The sequence below is a fragment of the Salvelinus sp. IW2-2015 genome, linkage group LG31, assembly GCF_002910315.2.
Source record: "Salvelinus sp. IW2-2015 linkage group LG31, ASM291031v2, whole genome shotgun sequence".
Lineage (NCBI taxonomy): Eukaryota > Metazoa > Chordata > Actinopteri > Salmoniformes > Salmonidae > Salvelinus > Salvelinus sp. IW2-2015.
The window spans coordinates 18,017,120-18,036,364 of NC_036870.1; the positions used below are offsets into that span (position 1 = coordinate 18,017,120).

General features: G+C 41.3%; 2 protein-coding genes across 6 annotated transcripts in view; one reads left to right on the forward strand and one right to left on the reverse strand.

Moving 5' to 3' along the window:
• Positions 1-8,477: 8,477 nt before the first annotated feature.
• rpa3 (replication protein A3) lies at positions 8,478-10,178 on the reverse strand. Its single transcript, XM_023976326.2, has 4 exons — positions 9,959-10,178; positions 9,702-9,776; positions 9,393-9,504; positions 8,478-9,050 (listed from the first exon to the last, which is right to left on the reverse strand). Exons 1-4 carry the CDS (start codon positions 10,052-10,054, stop codon positions 8,968-8,970), a joined length of 366 nt encoding a protein of 121 aa, XP_023832094.1. The 5' UTR covers positions 10,055-10,178; the 3' UTR covers positions 8,478-8,967.
• Positions 10,179-10,382: 204 nt separating this feature from the next.
• Positions 10,383-19,245, forward strand: part of LOC139023413 (UBAP1-MVB12-associated (UMA)-domain containing protein 1-like) — a 17,438-nt gene continuing 8,575 nt past the window's right edge. The window contains exons 1-4 of one of the 5 annotated variants that reach the window (XM_070436514.1): positions 10,383-10,534; positions 10,673-10,733; positions 10,831-10,933; positions 13,977-13,997. In XM_070436514.1, coding sequence (XP_070292615.1) covers positions 10,849-10,933; positions 13,977-13,997 — 106 coding nt within the window. In that variant the 5' untranslated portion in view covers positions 10,383-10,534; positions 10,673-10,733; positions 10,831-10,848. The remainder of the gene's footprint in view (positions 10,535-10,672; positions 10,734-10,830; positions 10,934-13,976; positions 13,998-19,245) is intronic. The other 4 variants (XM_070436513.1, XM_070436516.1, XM_070436518.1 and 1 more) reach the window with 4 other exon arrangements.

The window sequence follows — 19,245 nt, forward strand, 5'->3', positions numbered from 1 at the left end:
GCACTGCAGTACAGCAGGTTGTACTGTAGAGGTTAGAGGGATGAGACTGGCAGCGCTGCAGTACAGCGGTTGGTACTGTAGAGGTTAGAGGGATGAGGCTGGCTGCACTGCAGTACAGCAGGTTGGGACTGAGGTTGAGGTTGACTTGTGCTGCAGTACAGCAGATTGGTACTGTAGAGGGTAGAGGGTTGAGGCGACTGTGCTGCAGTACAGCAGGTTGGTACTGTAAGGTTAGAGTTGAGCTGACTGTGCTGCAGTACAGCAGGTTGGTACTGTAGAGGTTAGAGGGATGAGGTTGACTGACTGTGCTGCAGTACAGCAGGTTGACTGTATGAGGTTAGAGGTTGAGGCTGACTGTGCTGCAGTACAAGCAGGTGTACTGTAGAGGTTAGAGGATGAGGCTGACTGTGCTGCAGTACAGCAGGTTGTTACTGTAGAGGTTAGAGGGATGAGCTGACTGTGCTGCAGTACAGCAGGTTGGTACTGTAGAGGTTAGAGGGAGAGGCTGACTGTGCTGCAGTACAGCAGGTTGGTACTGTAGAGGTTAGAGGGATGAGGCTGACTGCTGCAGTACAGCAGGTTGGTACTCTAGAGGTTAGAGGATGAGGCTGACTGCTGCAGTACAGCAGTTGGTACTGTGGAGGTTAGAGGATGAGACTGGCAGCGCTGCAGTACAGCAGGTTGGTACTGTGGAGGTTAGAGGGATGAGACTGGCAGCGCTGCAGTACAGCAGGTTGGTACTGTGGAGTTAGAGGATGAGACTGACTGTGCTGCAGTACAGCAGGTTGGTACTGTGGAGGTTAGAGGATGAGACTGGCAGCGCCTGCAGACAGCAGTTGGTACTGTAGAGGTAGAGGATGAGCTAACAACCAGAGAGGTTCTATCCCATGGCAGCTGGGATAAAAATCTGGGCGGGAGTGGGCTGGCAACCAGTGGGTTGCTGGTATTAGTTCCCACTGAAGATTCATCTTCTGCCATTGTGCCCTCGAGCAAGGCACTTAACTCTAACTGCTCTCCTTCTAGCATCTCTAGATTTAACTGCTCTCCTTCTACATCTCTAGATTTAACTGTTCTCCATCTAACATCTCTAGATTTAACTGTTCTCCATCTAAATCTCTAATTTAACTGTTCTCCATCTAACGTCTCTAGATTAACTGCTCTCCTTCTAACATCTCTAGATTTAAACTGTTCTCCATCTAACGTCTCTAGATGTAACTGCTCTCCATCTAATGTCTCTAGATTTAACTGCTCTCCATCTAACGTCTCTAGATTTAACTGCTCTCCTTCTAACATCTCTAGATTTAACTGTTCTCCATCTAACGTCTCTAGATTTAACTGCTCTCCATCTAATGTCTCTAGATTTAACTGCTTCCATCTAACGTCTCTAGATTTAACTGCTCTCCTTCTAACATCTCTAGATTTAACTGTTCTCCATCTAACGTCTCTAGATTTAACTGCTCTCCATCTAATGTCTCTAGATTAACTGTTCTCCATCTAACGTCTCTAGATTTAACTGCTCTCCATCTAACGTCTCTAGATTAACTGCTCTCCTTCTAACATCCAGATTTAAACGCTCGCCATCTAACGTCTCTAGATTTAACTGTTCTCCATCTAACATCTCTAGATTTAACTGCTCTCCATCTAACATCTCTAGATTAACTTCTCCATCTAAGTTATTTAAGTCTCCATCTAACGTCTCTAGATTAACTGTTTCTCCATCTAACGTCTCTAGATTTAACTGTTCTCCAATCTAACGTCTTCTAGATTTAACTGTTCTCCTTCTAACTTCTCTAGATTTAACTGTTCTCCATCTAACGTCTCTAGATTTAACTGCTCTCCATCTAACGTCTCTAGATTTAACTGTTCTCCATCTAACGTCTCTAGATTTAACTGTTCTCCATCTAACGTCCTAGATTTAACTGTTCTCATCTAACGTCTCTAGATTTAACTGTTCTCCATCTAACGTCTCTAGATTTAACTGTTCTCCTTCTAACTTCTCTAGATTAACTTCTCCAATCTAACGTCTCTAGATTTAACTGTTCTTCATCTAACATCTCTAGATTTAACTGCTCTCATCTAACGTCTCTAGATTTAACTGCTCTCCATCTAACAGTCTCTAGATTTAACTGCTCTCCATCGAACATCTCTAGATTTAACTGCTCTCCCATCTAACGTCTCTAGATTTAACTGCTTCCATCTAACGTCTCTAGATTTAACTGTTCTCCATCTAACGTCTCTAATTTAACTGTTCTTCATCTAACATCTCTAGATTTAACTGCTTCTCCATCTAACGTCTCTAGATTTAACTGCTCTTCATCTAACAGTCTCTAGATTTAACTGCTCTCCATCTAACGTCTCTAGATTTAACTGCTCTCCATCTAACGTCTCTAGATTAACTGCTCTCCATCTAACGTCTTCTAGATTTAACTGCTCTCCATCTAACATCTCTAGATTTAAATGCTCTCAGTGCTATGACTTCTGTACACACTAGAGGGCGGCAACACCATAATACAACTTTAAATGACGCCAGATCAATTTGGGCTAATGTGATATCATAATTTGTTTGCAAGCAAAGGAAACAGGTTGCACATGAAGCCTCCAGTGAGGGAATAGCTGCAGCTGTAACATCATAATGACTACCCAGGAAACCAGAATCACTGCTCTCTGTGTGAGATCATCTGTTTATTTTACCAAAGTTATTGCCAGTTACTGTTTGTCTTTACAGCAGTATTTTTCAGGATATGGTCAGACAATTTTTTCTTCAGAAAATGTTCCCATTTAGTTACAAAATATATTTTTATTTCAGGAATTTCATTTTTATCGAGTTATTTGAATTGGAATTTGTGATTATAAATGCATAATTCATAAATGCATAATTCCTGAGAATTATTCGGAGAACAAGTTAATGCTATCAAATCAACGGATTGATTGATTTAAAAGCGCAGGCACCACCAAACTCATCATTATTATCACTATTTATTTAAAAAAATATATATAAAAAAACATTTCAATCTGGAATACAATATGCAGCAAATGCGATTGTCATTGGATTTTCTACAACAATATTCTCTCTACGTGTTCAATAGCCTACACTTGACACGAATGTGTTACATAACATAGTTTCAATTAAATTAAATCTTACCTTGATTCTCATTTAAATACAATCAATCACAGTAATAGTCCGCTCATTTGGTCTCAATTACATAATCCAGTGGGCGAGTTTTTTTATCCCCGGTTTAGTCCTAAAGCGAGAGAGAGCAACGGTGATCAACCCGCTCGAATCGATTCAAACCTGCACGAGGGGGCTGCACTGGGAACACTGAATATTTATGAAGCGCGCCTATCATCGCACTGTTGTCAAACAGCACGGGGATGCCTCCCTTTACCAGTATTGTATAAAGCTACAGGGCTGATTCTTATCAGATTGATGGGAAAAAATGAGTTTAGGTTATTGCACATTTTTCATATTGATAACATCAATAGTAAATCAGTTTTTTTCACTGACAATATTGAGGTCAGTCCCACAACCTTGATTTCTCAGTCATCATTCATGCCAACTATTGGTCTATAATATTTATTTATAGGCCCTATGCATAAACCATATTGTGGCCTATCAACCTTCAACATCCTTCCCACCCAACCTCTAATGTTATTAATGTGTTACAATCAAATAAATAACCTTAGTGGGACTAGTGTATATGTTTATATTCATAGCTGTAGGCGATTGAGTCTTATTGAACCCACAGACACCCCCCCGGAGGGTTTTACTACTCGATCTTTGAAGATTTGAATGTGAGCACTTACTCATCCAGCACGCAATGCATGGTTCAATATTCAGAGTGATTGAGTTTCTACCATGATCCACTGACTCAAATACCAACCCTCACCGACATGCTACTAAAACTCAACAGGGACAATATGGCACTAAATATGACTTATGGGGTAAAACACATGAGTACTGTAGACCTGGATCAAATATAAGTCAAATTCTTTAAAAAAATGGAGGTGCACTTGATTTAGCTTGACTGGTAGGCTAGCCTACAATGAAACCAATGTAATAATCCCAAAAGTGCAAACTCGGCCCACCTTGTATGTTGGTCAAACCACATAAGTAATGTGCACTTCAAGACTTTCAGTCACAATTTTTTACCAAGGTCTGGAGTACATGTAGGTCAGCGATCTACACCAAAAGGGTTCCAAAATGATTTTTTTGGCTGTCCCCAGAGGAGAACTTTTGAGGTTCTATGTAGAACCCTCTGTGGAAAGGGTTCTATCTTGAAACAAAAAGGGTTCTTCAAAGGGTTCTCCTAGGTGCACAGCCAAGTAACCGTTGTAGGTTCTAGACAGCACCTTTTTTCCTAAGAGCGTAGGGATGGAGTGAATTATCTGTTAAAGGAAAGGAATAAGAAAAACATCATTGACCAATCACCTTTGAGTAACATCTTGGACCCACTCCAAGCAGCAACCCCACAAGTTCATGGAATAGCAAGTACCAGACCTCATCTGGATGACTGCAATATGAAAGAAACATCATCACTGTACCTGTCTCCTTCCTATAACTCACAGTAAGGAGACATGACCAACAGGGTTTTTATGGCAATTCCAGACGACGTAAATCAAAGGTGTCTGAGAAAGAGGGGTTTCTCTAGCTGAAAAGGTTAGCAATCTTCACATGAGATATGTCCGGTTTGGTGCAACAGGCCAGAAAGACTACAGATGTTGACACAATGTGTTTTTCTGAAGATGTAACGAAAACACCTAGCGACTTTATCAAGGTCACTCACTATCACAGGAACCCAAGAGTGCAAACTTCATGACATATTATCAAACACAGTCTAAACTACATTACGAACTGTTAAAATGCTCAAATTACCAACCTATATTCACAATAGAACACAGGAGTTAGTTGCATTAGTAGCCTAAAATATTTGTATTTCACAATACTTAAAATGTCCTCCTGAGGAATCGGCCATAAACTTCCCTAGTTCCCTAGTTGAAGGGTGCCTAGGAGGGTGCTCACTAGCTGGAGGGGAGAAGTGATCTACATCTACACTGTGTGACAGGGATCATGATGCTTCTCCTTCCAGGCACTACTAACCCTGTGTCACGGCACAGTAGACTATAAAGATGTCAAACCACAGAACATGCCTGTCAAAAGGTTCTGCTTCCGAGAATGTTGAAGGAATGTTCCTTGATAACTGCCTGGCTGGAATTGAAGTCCTGTGTTGCTCTGTTGGTAAGAGCAGGACACTAGCTAAATCCAAGGTTGTGGCTTCAATTCCCACAGGGATTACAAAGGCCTACACTTACAAAAAATGTATGCACTGTACTGTGCTGTAAGTCGATTTGGATGAAAGTGTCTGCTCAGTGGCGTGTAGTGTTATTATTATTCAGTGTGGTGCTGTGAAAGCCATGCTCTGGCACTGTGTGAGTGGGTACTGAGTCAGTGTCTGGGCTCAGGCTGGGTGTCTGGGCCAGGCTGTTAAACCAACAGAGCCTGGCGGCAGGACCGATGCCAGCCCCGCCACCACCGGACAGGGATTTTGGAGGGTGGCTTCCTGCCATCTCTCCTGGTACAGCAACTAAACATGCGACTGAGATAATGAAAGACAAACAACATTAGACCATATAGAAAACAACTCCACGGAGGTGGCAGGCTCTGATGGAGAGAAGGGGAATCTAACACAGGTTGTCTTGTCTTTCCATCAGTTGGGAGTTTGCACGGTCTGTCATCCGTGAGGCCAAAACACCAAATAGTGTTATGACTAGACATGGGGGTGTGCTGTTCAACAGGGTCCAATGGTCAGAGCGTTGCTGCGGATATAGATATGGCAACATTCTAAAGGTTCCATGTTCTATCAGACACACTCTAAAGGTTCCATATTCTATTGGAAACATTCTAAAGGTTCCATGTTCTATTGGAAACATTCTAAAGGTTCCATGTTCTATCGGAAACATTCTAAAGGTTCCATGTTCTATTGGAAACATTCTACAGGTTCCATGTTCTATTGGAAACATTCTAAAGGTTCCATGTTCTATCGGAAACATTCTAAAGGTTCCATGTTCTATCGGAAACATTATAAAGGTTCCATGTTCTATTGGAAACATTATAAAGGTTCCATGTTCTATCGGAAACATTCTAAAGGTTCCATGTTATATTGGAAACATTCTAAAGGTTCCATGTTCTATCGGAAACATTCTAAAGGTTCCATGTTCTATTGGAAACATGATAAAGGTTCCATGTTCTATCGGAAACATTCTAAAGGTCTGTGTTCTTTCTGCAACATTCTAAAGGTGCCATGTTCTATCTGCAAAATTCGCAAGGTTTCATGTTCTATCTGCAAGATTCTAAATGTTCTAATGAATAAGCCCTTGATAGGACTTGCAGTGGCATCCATGGTATTGAACTAGATAAATTCCACAAGGCCTGTCATTTAGGGAGATGTGAAGCTGCAGAGAAGCTGGTGTGTGACCTTTTCCCTTTTTTACAGCATTTGCCTTGCAGCTTGTGTACAAGCACCAACGAGGCTTGGTTTTAAAACTGTAAAACTAAATTTGGCCGGCCTGAACTCTGGGTGTTCAGTTTAATAAAAAAGAAGTGCTCAAAATGTACGAAACGTGACTTCAAAGTGTTACATGTATCTGCAGTAGCAAGCAGAACTCAGGAAAGATCGTTTTATGCCCTTGGGTGCTCATACATGAGTGGCCTGCGGGTATGTAGTTTTCCTGAACCTGCCATACTTGGATCATTTGTTAAACATGTGGCAGTTTTCAGCTTCAAATTTGACTGGTTTGAGTGCTTCATCTGGTTGTATCAAACCTTTTAGATGGGTACCTGATAGGCATGATGCTGGGATAGATATGTGAAACTGGGAAAGAGGTTGTTTTAAACATAGTTCATATTGTATGATGGAGAGTCGTTACATTCATGAAAAAGAGCAACATGAAGTTAATTGAAGAAATGTCTGCCTTGGTATGCAAACTATTACAAAAAATAGTTAGTCAGAGTCTCTCTATCCCTCTCTCTGACAGACTGTCTCTGATTGGGAGAAGTGATATCCAGTGAAGGTGATAGGCTAGCAACTTAACAATCTTGTATGTATCTACAGTATGTCTGAATATGTCACAATATGCAACTGTCCTGCCTTCCCCATGGCTACTATTCTCCTTTCCCACCCATCAAGGAGAAGAATATAGCAAGCAACATATCAAATAATAGTACCACTATCAGACAATCATTACAGATCTTGTGCCATTAAGCAATATTTTATTTATTTTTCATTTCAAAATCAAATACAATTTTATTTGTCACATGCTTCGTAAACAACAGGTGTAGGCTAACAGTGAAATGCTTACTTATGGGTCCTTCCCAACAATGCAGAGAGAGAAAATAGAGAAATAGACCTTTTTTTATTAAATGTCTTTATTTTTTATATAACCTTTATTTAACTAGGCAAGTCATTTAAGAACAAATTCGTATTTACAATGCCGGCTTACACATAAAAATGCAATAAGACGTAATAATAACATTTATAATAAATACACAATGAGTAACAATAACCTGGCTATATACACGGGGTACCAGTACCGAGTCGATGTGCAGGGGTACGCAGTAATTGAGGTTGTATGGAATAAAGTGACTAGGATAGATAATAAACAGTAGCAACAGCGTATGTAATGAGTCAAAAAAGTTAGTGCAAAAAGCGTCAATGCAGAAAGTCTGGGTAGCTATTTGGTTAACTATTTAGCAGTCTTATGATTTGGGGTTAGAAGCTATTCAGGGTATTGTTGGTTCGAGATTTGGTGCATCGGTACCGCTTGCCGTGCGGTAGCAGAGAGAACAGTCTGTGACTTGGGTGGCTGGAGTCTTTGACAGGTTTTATGCCCTTCCTCTGACCACGCCTAGCAGAGTGGTCCTGGTTGGCAGGGAGTACGGCCCCAGTGACGTACTGGGCCGTACCCACTGTCCTCTGTAGCGCCTTGTGGTCGGATGCCAAGCAGTTGTCATACCAAGCGGTGATGCAGCCAATCAAGATTCTGTCAATGGTCCAGCTGTATTAACTTTTTGAGTATCTGAGGCCCCATGACAGATCTTTTCAGCCTCCTGAGGGGGAAGAGGCGTTGTCATGCCCTCTTCACGATTGTGTTGGTGTGTGGACCATGATAGATCCTCAGAGATGTGAACACTGAGGAACTTGAAGTTGTCCAACCCGCTCCAATACAACCCCCAAAACAGGTCTTCTATATGACTCGATTGAGAAATGAAACTCCTTTGAAAAAAGCACATACTGTCTTTGCAGCTTCTACAGATGAGAACATTACAGTTTGAATATTACACTAGTGATGTTCACTGTCAATGGTGTATCTCAGATTAAGTCAAGAATGCAAACCATTCATAGATGTCATAATATTTAGAGAGCATTTGTCAAAACAATGTGATGAATACATTCCTGTGATACAATAAAAGAAACAAAGTCTTGAAAGTTAACATTCAGTTTATTGTGTGTGGGGAAACTTCACTTTTTGCTGATAAGTGTTGCTGAAGCTTATTTTAGTCCCTACCTCACCACTTGGTGGCAGGGTAGAGAAGTGTGGTTACAGCAGTACAGTAGCTTGTTGAACATTTGTACCAACAGAGGGTACTATAACACAGCCATTTCAATTCAGATTATATCAATTATCCTGAGAAAGTAACTTGGTTGAGATGTCAATAAAGCACAGTTTAGTTGATGCTGATCATCTCAAACTGTATCATAGGTCATTTTAGGTTTATTTACGAAGATTGTTATAATGACTAAACACAGACAAGTTAAAGGCTTAAAGGCTTTTATTTTCAAAACAAAGAAATAGAAAAAAAAACTATACATATCTATTTAGAACTGAGATATATATATATATATAAAAAAAAGGCAACAAGACAATTGAGGTTCACATTGACAATGATCTGAATGAATAAGTGGATAGTGCTCATCCACTGGTGGCTAATTCAAACGGATAGTGCTGGGGGTATTCATGGATGACTTTCAGGGCTTCATTGTACAGCTCCAGGTCTGAAAATAAATAAATATTATATGCAAAAACATAGATCTGTAAAAAAAACTAAGAGATGTCAAACCAGCTAAACAGTCTTTGGCAAGTTAAAAAGTACACTCAGCAATATCATCACGCCATGGGGCAACATCACCAACAAGAACTCAAATAAGACTACCACTACTGTTTCTCCCAAATCTGTGCTCTCCCTTGAGGTATGCTGCGCTGCCCACATTGGCAAGAGAGCATATTATTTAGATTTTGTTGCAGGAAGTCACTCTGCTGTGTGTAATGATGTAATTTTGCAGAGTGTACCTTTTGAGAACACATTCCCTTTTCCACAGGAGAGATGACATACTTACCAAAAGGAATGCCTTGGTCTTCTCTGAGCATGTTGTATGCAGAGGCCATTATTGCCCCTTTGTTGGACACTACACCAACCACCTCCACCACCCCACTCAGCTCCTCATCAAGCTGGGAAAGAGAAACAATGTTACATCAGGCAATGCACTAATAGCCATATGCCTTTGAAATTCAAGTACAATGTTCACTTTCAGTTTTGTGATGTCATGTTGTCATTGTCAGATCGTTTCATTCCTAATTCCTAGAAGATAGCTACTGTTCAACCAGTCTACTGTAGTTAGTTGGTTACGTCTTGCAACTGTACTCACGGGCTCATTAAGTTCCACTGATGCAGACTTCCCTTCTCCATCTGAAAGAGTGAATGATTTTCCTGTTGGATGGACCTGTCATAGACGACAAAACAATGAATTGCGATTTAGTCATGCTAATTAGCTAGTTAGTTATAAAAGTAGCGAATTTCATTGGCATTTCTGGCTGTGTACCACCACGACCCTTTCGTCAAGACTGCCATCCAATTTCTAGTGCTGGACTAATGTTAAGCACAATAAAAACACTAACATATTACCTTCTCAACACGTCCAACGAAGCAAATCGGCCTGCTGATATATTGAGACAGCATAGAATTGTTTATTCTGGGTTTTGGTGACTCAAAAACTGCCATTTCGATAGATTTTGCAGAACACAACTTGAAATTCTAGCTACGATTGAGCAAAACAAGCAGGCGATAACGCGGGAAATACTTTGTTACGACGACGTTTCCTCGTTGTTCTATGCTACATTCTTTCCCCGGACAGAAGCTTATGTTAACTATCGTTCCTCATATTAATTTTTAAATGTCACATGAACGGATAATTTCATATAAATAAAACTTCAATCTTTTAAAGTGGAGTCTAATAAATAAACACCAGATTCAAAGCGACAGATTGCGGTACAATCATTATAAAACTGATTAGAATAAAATTGTTCTCGACATTGTTTCTAAACGGACCACTTACAGAACAGGAATGACCGGAAACAGATAAGACAACAGCAACAACACACTGGTCAATGGCTAACTCCACGAAATTGCATAGATAATCTAACAACAACAAAAGTGTATGTTACTTTACTCGACTTTTTAACGAAAAGAAAGACTGGTAGGGTAAGTAATTTGATTTGGTTAGACGAAAACCTAGCTAACTAGACACTAAAGAACATTTAGCTAGTAGAGCATACGTGACATTTGATACTTCGGAAGTTAATAGAAATCTAACTGAAAGTCACTTTCACTTGTATTCAGTTATGGTATTGCGATCTGTGATCAACTTTCAGGCATACTCCTAGGTTCTACATACCAAAAGGTAAACACAACATGATTTCTTTATGCATTTTCTCATTCCAAGTGCCGTGATGATATTGCCGTATGCTTGCTAACGTTTGTTTTTCTCGCCTTTGCAGACCCAGTAAGGAGTCAGTATGTTCAGTTTTTTCGGGAATCGTAATAAAGACTCTTCCAAGAAGTCATCGTCAGAGGGTGGTACAGATGGGTTCGTGATAATAGGTGAGAAACAAATAATCAAACGTCAACCTGCTGACTTTGTAAGAGTCAGAAATGTGTATTTGCTTGATACTCAAAGTCTAGGTATTCAACAGAACTTTGACGTTTCAGGTCGTCCTATTGCTCAGTAGACTCCGCTCAGTTCTGAAACTACCACATTTACCAAACATCTAACAAGTTGGGCAGAACACACACACATAAAGTAATTCTGTGATTTGTTATTGAATCCATGAAATGTTTGGATTCCACAATCTACTGGTTGTACCAATCTTATTTCATAATTAAATGACCAGGCCTCTCCTGGTTGCCTATTGATATCACCCAGAACAATGTTGTGGGGGTTGTGTGTCAGAGTTGCACACAATGACATGTCCAGTGCTACTGTATTATAAAATGGAATTTTAAATGTTTCAAAGCACTGTACACATTCAGTCAATAACATCGGTCTATATTTTTAGTTTATCTTGTTATTTTTTACATTTCTATTAATCATTTTTGTCAACAAGACTAAATCCTGAACCTCTACTTTGTATCACTAGTAAATAATATACGCTTAAAAAGTCCACATGTAGTTTTAAGTTTGTCACCAACTTTGAATAATGTCTTTCACCACTTCCTTGAGGCTGAAATGAACCTGAAATGAAAATAATGAGTTGCGCAAGAAATACGTTTCCTCGTGCTCATGGGCGTGGTAATAAGTCATAACAACAAATTAGCATATGTTTATCGTTAAGTTCAAAACGATAATATAGGATTGCTACTTGCTTTATGAAGATAAATCCTGCCAATTTTAAAGGTCCAAGGCAGAGACAACCTCTTTGGGTACCTTTCAAAATAATAAAAATGTTATTGTTAGTCAGGAATCTCCCTCCTCCCTCTTTCCTCTACCAGGAAAGTGCAGTATAATTGGCTCTTTCTCCCGTGGCTTTGATTGGGAGCGCTGCTGGTGGATCTGGATTCAAATAGTACTCAAAAACAATTTCAAATACTTTAGCTGGGCTTGATTGCGCTTGCCTGGCACTATGGAACCAATAAAGTAGTCGCAAAAGTGCAAACGCTGTCCATCTGGCACTCCAGACAGGCTAAAACTAACACCAAAAGTAGTTAAAGTGATTTCAAATAGTATTTGAACCCAGGTATGGCTTTTGGTGAAGCAGTAGACACAGATGGTCAGGAGTTGTATGTTTCTCTTGGCAGACAGAAGAGAGCCAGTCTCAGAGCCAGCGTTTCTTCCTAGACAAAGGCGAAAGAGTCTGACTGAGATCACAGATGTTTTAGTGTAAACCCAATGACTGTGCTCTGTTTAATCACATTCTCTGATTTTAAAGATGCCAATGATTGTGTGTGTGTGTGTGTGTGTGTGTGTGTGTGTGTGTGTTTCGTAAGGGAGGGATCATTCAGATAGCTGATGAAACCAGGCAGTTTAAAAGGCAAATCACCAAAACTGAATTCATAGATTTACTCTGGGTGTAATCAATGTTGATAGGAGTTGTTACAGAGCGCAAATCCAACAATGTAGGACTATGCTTCAGTCAGAGTTGGGGTAGTGGCTTTCAATATAGGTACAGTTAGGTTAGTTTGTCCCGTTGCATTGAATGAATATTCAAAGATAATTTTCTGTGAGGATTTAAAAAAAAAAAGATTTTAAAATAGTTTTTACTGTATCAAATGTAAAGTGTAGCTACTTGTTTTCCTGAAATCTGCCATTACATTTGCCATCTGCACCACAGCCTTTTTCCACTTTTTGAGAATTCCTGGTACTGATGGCTCCAGACCAAAGGGAGCAGATGTTCTTACAAAGCTGATCTGTGGGGCTCAGTCTGTGTCCATATGTTAGGGGGCATATCATGTGCCACTCCACTACCCTTTCACTTCCCCAGCCAGCGGCCTGCCGGTTGGGTATGTTCGGGCCAGGGCTGGGCTGTGGGAGAGAGCCAGCGGAAAATCCCAGTGGGCAGGGAACTGGGTGGCTGGCAGGCTGATCTTCTGTGGCCCTTCTCGCCTCCATCCACATGTAGTTATTCAGACCAAGATAAATCATCTTGGGGAAGGAGCAAGGCAGTGCAGTGAAAAAAGTTATATTTTCAATTTTCTTAATATTTCAACACTATAAGATTGAAATAACACTCTGAAATTGTGAAAATGATAATTCCCTTTTAGTGAAAGAGTTTTTTTTGTATGTAAAAATATACACATTTGTGTCAACACACCCACATGATCAGACTGAGCATTTCAATGGCAAAATGAAAATAAATTATAAAAATAGCAAACTTTTTTTTGGGGGGGTGGGGTTATTTTCATTAAATAAACACACAGTAATTATATTAGACACACAGTGACGATTTAAAAATAACATTTATAAAGACTGCATGGGGGCTTTAAGGGAAAACAATCTGCTGAGTCCACCCCTGATGCTAGATGGAGGGATGGCTCACATTTGTCAGGGGGTCATGAAGTCGAATCTCATTCTACCTCCGAAGATTAGCTAATTAGCTATTACCATAACGTCCTTTGACAAGGTTTGTATCCTACATCAGGCAAATCTCTCTCCAGTCTAAGCTGTTCATTTGTAACACCTAATATTTTCTCCTCCATTCTGTCAGATGGAATCCAATAACAAAGGATTTGTTTAATTACCTCTGAAGTCATGAAGTCATCTCTGATCCAAGTCTAGGGCCTTTAGTCCCTCAAAGTGTGTGTGTGTGTGTGTGTGTGTGTGCACCTGCCTACAGCTGACCCTCTTGAGGAGTGGTGCTGGTTGACTGCTGAAGTCATGAGCAGCTGCCTGTGCCTCTTCTGGGAGCCCATCTCCCTCTCTCACAGGCTCTTAACCCAGCCGGCAGACAGACAATAGCCTCACTTGTATTTGGATGGCTGTCAGTGTCTACAGGGAGTCTTTTTCACTAACATCGTGTTCAAAGGCCTACACCCCCACACCACATTCATTTTAACATTTGTCCTCAGATGTTGCTTTTCCTTGTCTGAAGTCTTTATTTATTTAGCCAGGATAGTAGTCCACTCAGTAACAATTGACACTGTTTTCCAGGGAGTCCTAAAGTCGTTGCAGGTAATGCAAGGATGGGTGCGCATGCGTGCATCATGCATGTGAGTTCATAAGTGTTTTAGTAATTGGTCACTGGTCATTAACAGAAGATTGTAGTGTCCAGCATTACTAGAGCTGGTTTATTCTGCACTGGCAAAGATGTTTACGAGAAGCCTGCTAGCCTGACAAGCTGCATGTCATTGACCATGTCCACGCTCTGAGCAGGTCACACAACTCCAGCACGAATCATGACATAACGTGATGTCATTGACCATGTCCACGCTCTGAGCAGGTCACACAACTCCAGCACGAATCATGACATAACGTGATGTCATTGACCATGTCCACTCTCTGAGCAGGTCACACCACTCCAGCACGAATCATGACATAACGTGATGTCATTGACAAGATCCACACTGCACAGAGCAGGTCGATGCAGAATGTAATGTGCTCCTTTTCATTCCTCTTCACTTGATCAGCACATGATCCAAGCCAGAACCTTAGGCCTCTCTCCTGAACTGACACTGTTCAGACAAGATTTTATTTTAATGTTTAAAATATACACTGCTCAAAAAAATAAAGGGATCACTTAAACAACACAATGTAACTCCAAGTCAATCACACTTCTGTGAAATCAAACTGTCCACTTAGGAAGCAACACTGATTGACAATAAATTTCACATGCTGTTGTGCAAATGGAATAGACAACAGGTGGAAATTATAGGCAATTAGCAAGACACCCCCAATAAAGGAGTGGTTCTGCAGGTGGTGACCACAGACCACTTCTCAGCCTATGCTTCCTGGCAGATGTTTTGGTCCACTATTGAATGCTGGCGGTGCTTCACTCTAGTGGTAGCATGACGGGAGTCTTACAAACCCACACAAGTGGCTCACGTAGTGCAGCTCATCCAGGATGGCACATCAATGCGAGCTGTGGCAAGAAGGTTGCTGTGTCTGTCAGCGTAGGTCCAGAGCATGGAGGCGCTACCAGGAGACAGGCCAGCACATCAGGAGACGTGAGGAGGCCGTAGGAGGGCAACAACCAGCAGCAGGACCGCTACCCTCCGCCTTGTGCAAGGAGGGAGCAGGAGGAGCACTGCCAGAGCCCTGCAAAATGACCTCCAGCAGGCCACAAATGTGCATGTGTCTGCTCAAACGGTCAGAAACAGACTCCATGAGGTTATGAGGGCCCGACGTCCACAGGTGGGTTGTGTTACATGCCCAACACCTGCAGGACGGTTTGGCATTTGCCAGAGAACACCCAAGATTGGCAAATTCGCCACTGCGCCCTTGCTCTTCACAGATGAAAGCAGGTTCACACTGAGCACATGTGACAGACGTGACAGAGTCTGGAGACGCCGTGGAGAACGTTTCTGCTGCCATGCAACATCCTCCAGCCATGACCGGTTTGGCGTGGTGTCAGTCATGTTGGGGTGGCATTTCTTTGTGGGCCGCCAACAGCCCTCCATTGCTCCCAGAGGTAGCCTGACTGCATTAGGTACCGAGATGAGATCCTCAGACCCTTGTGAGACCATATTGCTGGTGCGGTTGGCCCCTGGGTGCCTACCTAATGCAAGACAATGCTAGACCTCATGCTCGGCTTAGGAGCTGTGTCAGCAGTTTGCAAAAAGGAAGGCATTGATGCTATGGACTGGCCCGCCCGTTCCCCAGACCTGAATCCAATTGAGCACATCTGGGACATCATGTCTCGATCCATCCACCAACGCCACGTTGCACCACAGACTGTCCAGGAGTTGGCGGATGCTTTAGTCCAGGTCTGGGAGGAGATCCCTCAGGAGACCATCCGCCACCTCATCAGGTGCATGCCCAGGCGTTGTAGGGAGGTCATACAGGCACGTGGAGGCCACACACACTACTGAGCCTCATTTTGACTTGTTTTAAGGACATTACATCAAAGTTGGGTCAGCCTGTAGTGTGGTTTTCCACTTTAATTTTGAGTGTGACTCCAAATCCAGACCTCCATGGGTTGATAAATTTGATTTCCATTGATAATTTTTGTGTGATTTTGTTGTCAGCACATTCAACTATGTAAAGAAAAAAGTATTTAATAAGAATATTTAATTCATTCAGATCTAGGATGTGTTATTTTAGTGTTCCCTTTATTTCTTTGAGCAGTGTATATACACACACTACCGTTCAAAAGTTTGTGGTCACTTAGAAATGTCCTTGTTTTCCATGAAAACATACATGAAATGAGTTGCAAAATTAATAGGAAATATAGTCAAGACGTTGACAAGGTTATAAATAATTATTTTTATTTGAAATAATAATTGTGTCCTTCAAACTTTGCTTTCGTCAAAGAATCATCCATTTGCAGCAATTCGTCAAAGAATCATCCATTTGCAGCAATTACAGCATTGCAGACCTTTGGCATTCTAGTTGTCAATTTGTTGAGGTAATCTGAAGAGATTCCACCCCATGCTTCCTGAAGCACCTCCCACAAGTTGGATTGGCTTGATGGGCACTTCTTACTTACCATACAGTCAAGCTGCTCCCACAACAGCTCAATAGGGTTGAGATCCGGTGACTGTGCTGGCCACTCCATTATAGACAGAATACCAGCTGACTGCTTCTTCCCTAAATAGTTCTTGCATAGTTTGGAGCTATGCTTTGGGTCATTGTCCTGTTGTAGGAGGACATTGGCTCCAATTAAGCGCTGTCCACAGGGTATGGCATGGCATTGCAAAATGAGGTGATAGCCTTCCTTCTTCAAGATCCCTTTTACCCTGTACAAATCTCCCACTTTACCACCAGCAAAGCACCTCCAGACCATCACTTTGCCTCAACCATGCTTGACAGATGGCGTCAAGTACCCCTCCATGTTCTTTGTGATCCGAACACCTCAAACTTAGATTCGTCTGTACATAACTTTTTTCCAATCTTCCTTTGTCCAGTGTCTGTGTTTTGCCCATCTTAATCTTTTCTTTTTATTGGCCAGTCTGAGATGGCTTTTTCTTTGCAACTCTGCCTAGAAGGCCAGCATCCCGGAGTCGCCTCTTCACTGTTGACATTGAGACTGGTGTTTTGCAGGTACTATTTAATGAAGCTGCCAGTTGAGGACTTGTGAGGCATCTGTTTCTCAGACTAGACACTCTAATATACTTGTCCTCTTGCCCAGTTGTGCACCGGGGCCCTCCCACTCCTCTTTCTTTTCTGGTTAGAGCCAGTTTGCTCTGTTCTGTGAAGGGAGTAGTACACAGTGTTGTACAAGTATCTTCAGTTTCTTGTCTATTTCTCGCATGGAATAGCCTTCATTTCTCAGAACAAGAATAGACTGACGAGTTTCAGAAGAAAGTCCTTTGTTTCTGGCCATTTTGATCCTGTAATCGAACCCACAAATGCTGATGCTCCAGATACTCAACTAGTCTAAAGAAGGCCAGTTTTATTGCTTCTTTAATCTGGACAACAGTTTTCAGCTGTGCTAACATAATTGCAAAAGGGTTTCCTAATGATCAATTATCCTTTTAAAATTGTAAACTTGGATTAGCTAACACAATGTGCCATTGGAACACAGGAGTGATGGTTGCTGATAATGGGCCTCTGTACGCCTATGTAGATATTCCATAAAAAATCTGCTGTTTCCAGCTACAATAGTCATTTACAACATTAACAATGTCTACACTGTATTTCTGATCAATTTGATGTTATTTTAATGGACAATCAAAGGTGCTTTTCTTTAAAAAACAAGGACATTTCTAAGTGACTCCAAACTTTTGAACAGTAGTGTACACATGTTTGCCAGTCCAGGTTCACTTACAGTTATCCAAACACACAGGCTTTCCACGATGTTGAATGTGAAAACATGCATCCTTACTATAATGTGAAGTCAAGTACAACTGACCTGACCTGTCCTCTGTATCATCAAGCAGAGGTGTGTGTGTGTGTTTTCTTGCTTTTGCCTCGCTATCCCTCTCCTGAAGGATTCAGTGAATGGGAGGGATAAACTCCTGCATGCTATTGAGCAGATGACGGATGCATGCTCTGTGTGTTACTGACTGAGAGAGAACGGGAAGGCGGGGCCTCTGTCTAACTGACTGAGCCCAGAAACAAGGCCATGCATGTACAATGCTGACGACACATAACGAGGAGAACATAGGCTAGGCTTACTTTACATGGCATTATTTAGATGCCCCTGTTGTTCTAGAGGACTTGCTCTCGAGGTGAACAATACCTACTATGCCAAGAATTCCTTCACAGATGTGGATGGAAATGTGGGCTAAATCTTGTGATGAAATTGTGGGAACTTTTGTAATTTACTTTTGTACCTGTAGGACTAAAGGGGGAAAATGAAAGCTTTAAATACAAGGCATAGAATGAATTAATATTGCATACTTATATGCCTCAAACATTGATGGGAATATGATAATGTCAAAGTAAGACAATAGACAAAATATTTTTATTTAAACAGATTTTAAAGCTGCAATATGTTAAACCTTTTGGGCGACCTGACAAAATTCACATTCACAATGTAAGTTGTAGATCTGTCATTCTCATTGAAAGCAAGTCTAATAAACTGTAGATCTGTTCTATGTGCAGTATTTCTGTGCTTCCATTTTTAAGTTTAGTTTTTGTGTCTTTTACATTAGGTTTTGTACACAAGCTTCAAACCGCTAAAAGAAAATACAATATTTTTGGTTATGGAAAATATATTTCACAGTGGTTTAGGTGGTACAATTATTCTCTACACTATACGTGCTTGTTTTGTCACAAACTGAAATTAAGTGAACCATTCGAATTTTAGCTACCAGAAAATGATTTCTGCATAGTGCTTTTTTTTTAAATAGAAAATAATCTGAATTTGAGGTTACTGAAGCTGAGAAACATTGTATTACTAGACTAGAGTAAGCTGATAGGTCCCATATTGATCCTGTGCAGAGTAACGCAACCTCTGTTTTATCATGGGGCTCTGGGCCTCCGTTCCCTTTCATGGAGATCATTTACCCTCTATAGAGAGAGACATTGGGTGACTGGAGACACTGAGCTCAGATCAAAGGAATCTGTTGAGATCAGGGAGGATGACTTCATGCTGCAGAAAGAGTTCAGTCCCACAGGACAGTGGGAGTGGAGATGGCAATGGTTACAGAGGAGAAGAAAGAGGGAGCGAGAAGAGGAGACGACAATGTGCAGTTAGTAACTAGACTAATTAAGGCCCAGTAGTTCTCCCCCAGATGACATGATGCAAGAGGAATGGGGTTGGGAACACAGGCTAGGTTACACCAGAGAGAGGAATGGGGTTGGGAACACAGGCTAG

Excerpts from the sequence above, each read along its gene's own strand:
- rpa3 (XM_023976326.2), bottom strand. The coding sequence starts at position 10,054 with ATGGCAGTTTTTGAGTCACCAAAACCCAGAATAAACAATTCTATGCTG. Across the intron at positions 9,777-9,958 it reads TCGTTGGACGTGTTGAGAAG|GTCCATCCAACAGGAAAATC; the intron begins GTAATATGTTAG and ends CGTCTATGACAG. Across the intron at positions 9,505-9,701 it reads CAGTGGAACTTAATGAGCCC|CTTGATGAGGAGCTGAGTGG; the intron begins GTGAGTACAGTT and ends TCTCTTTCCCAG.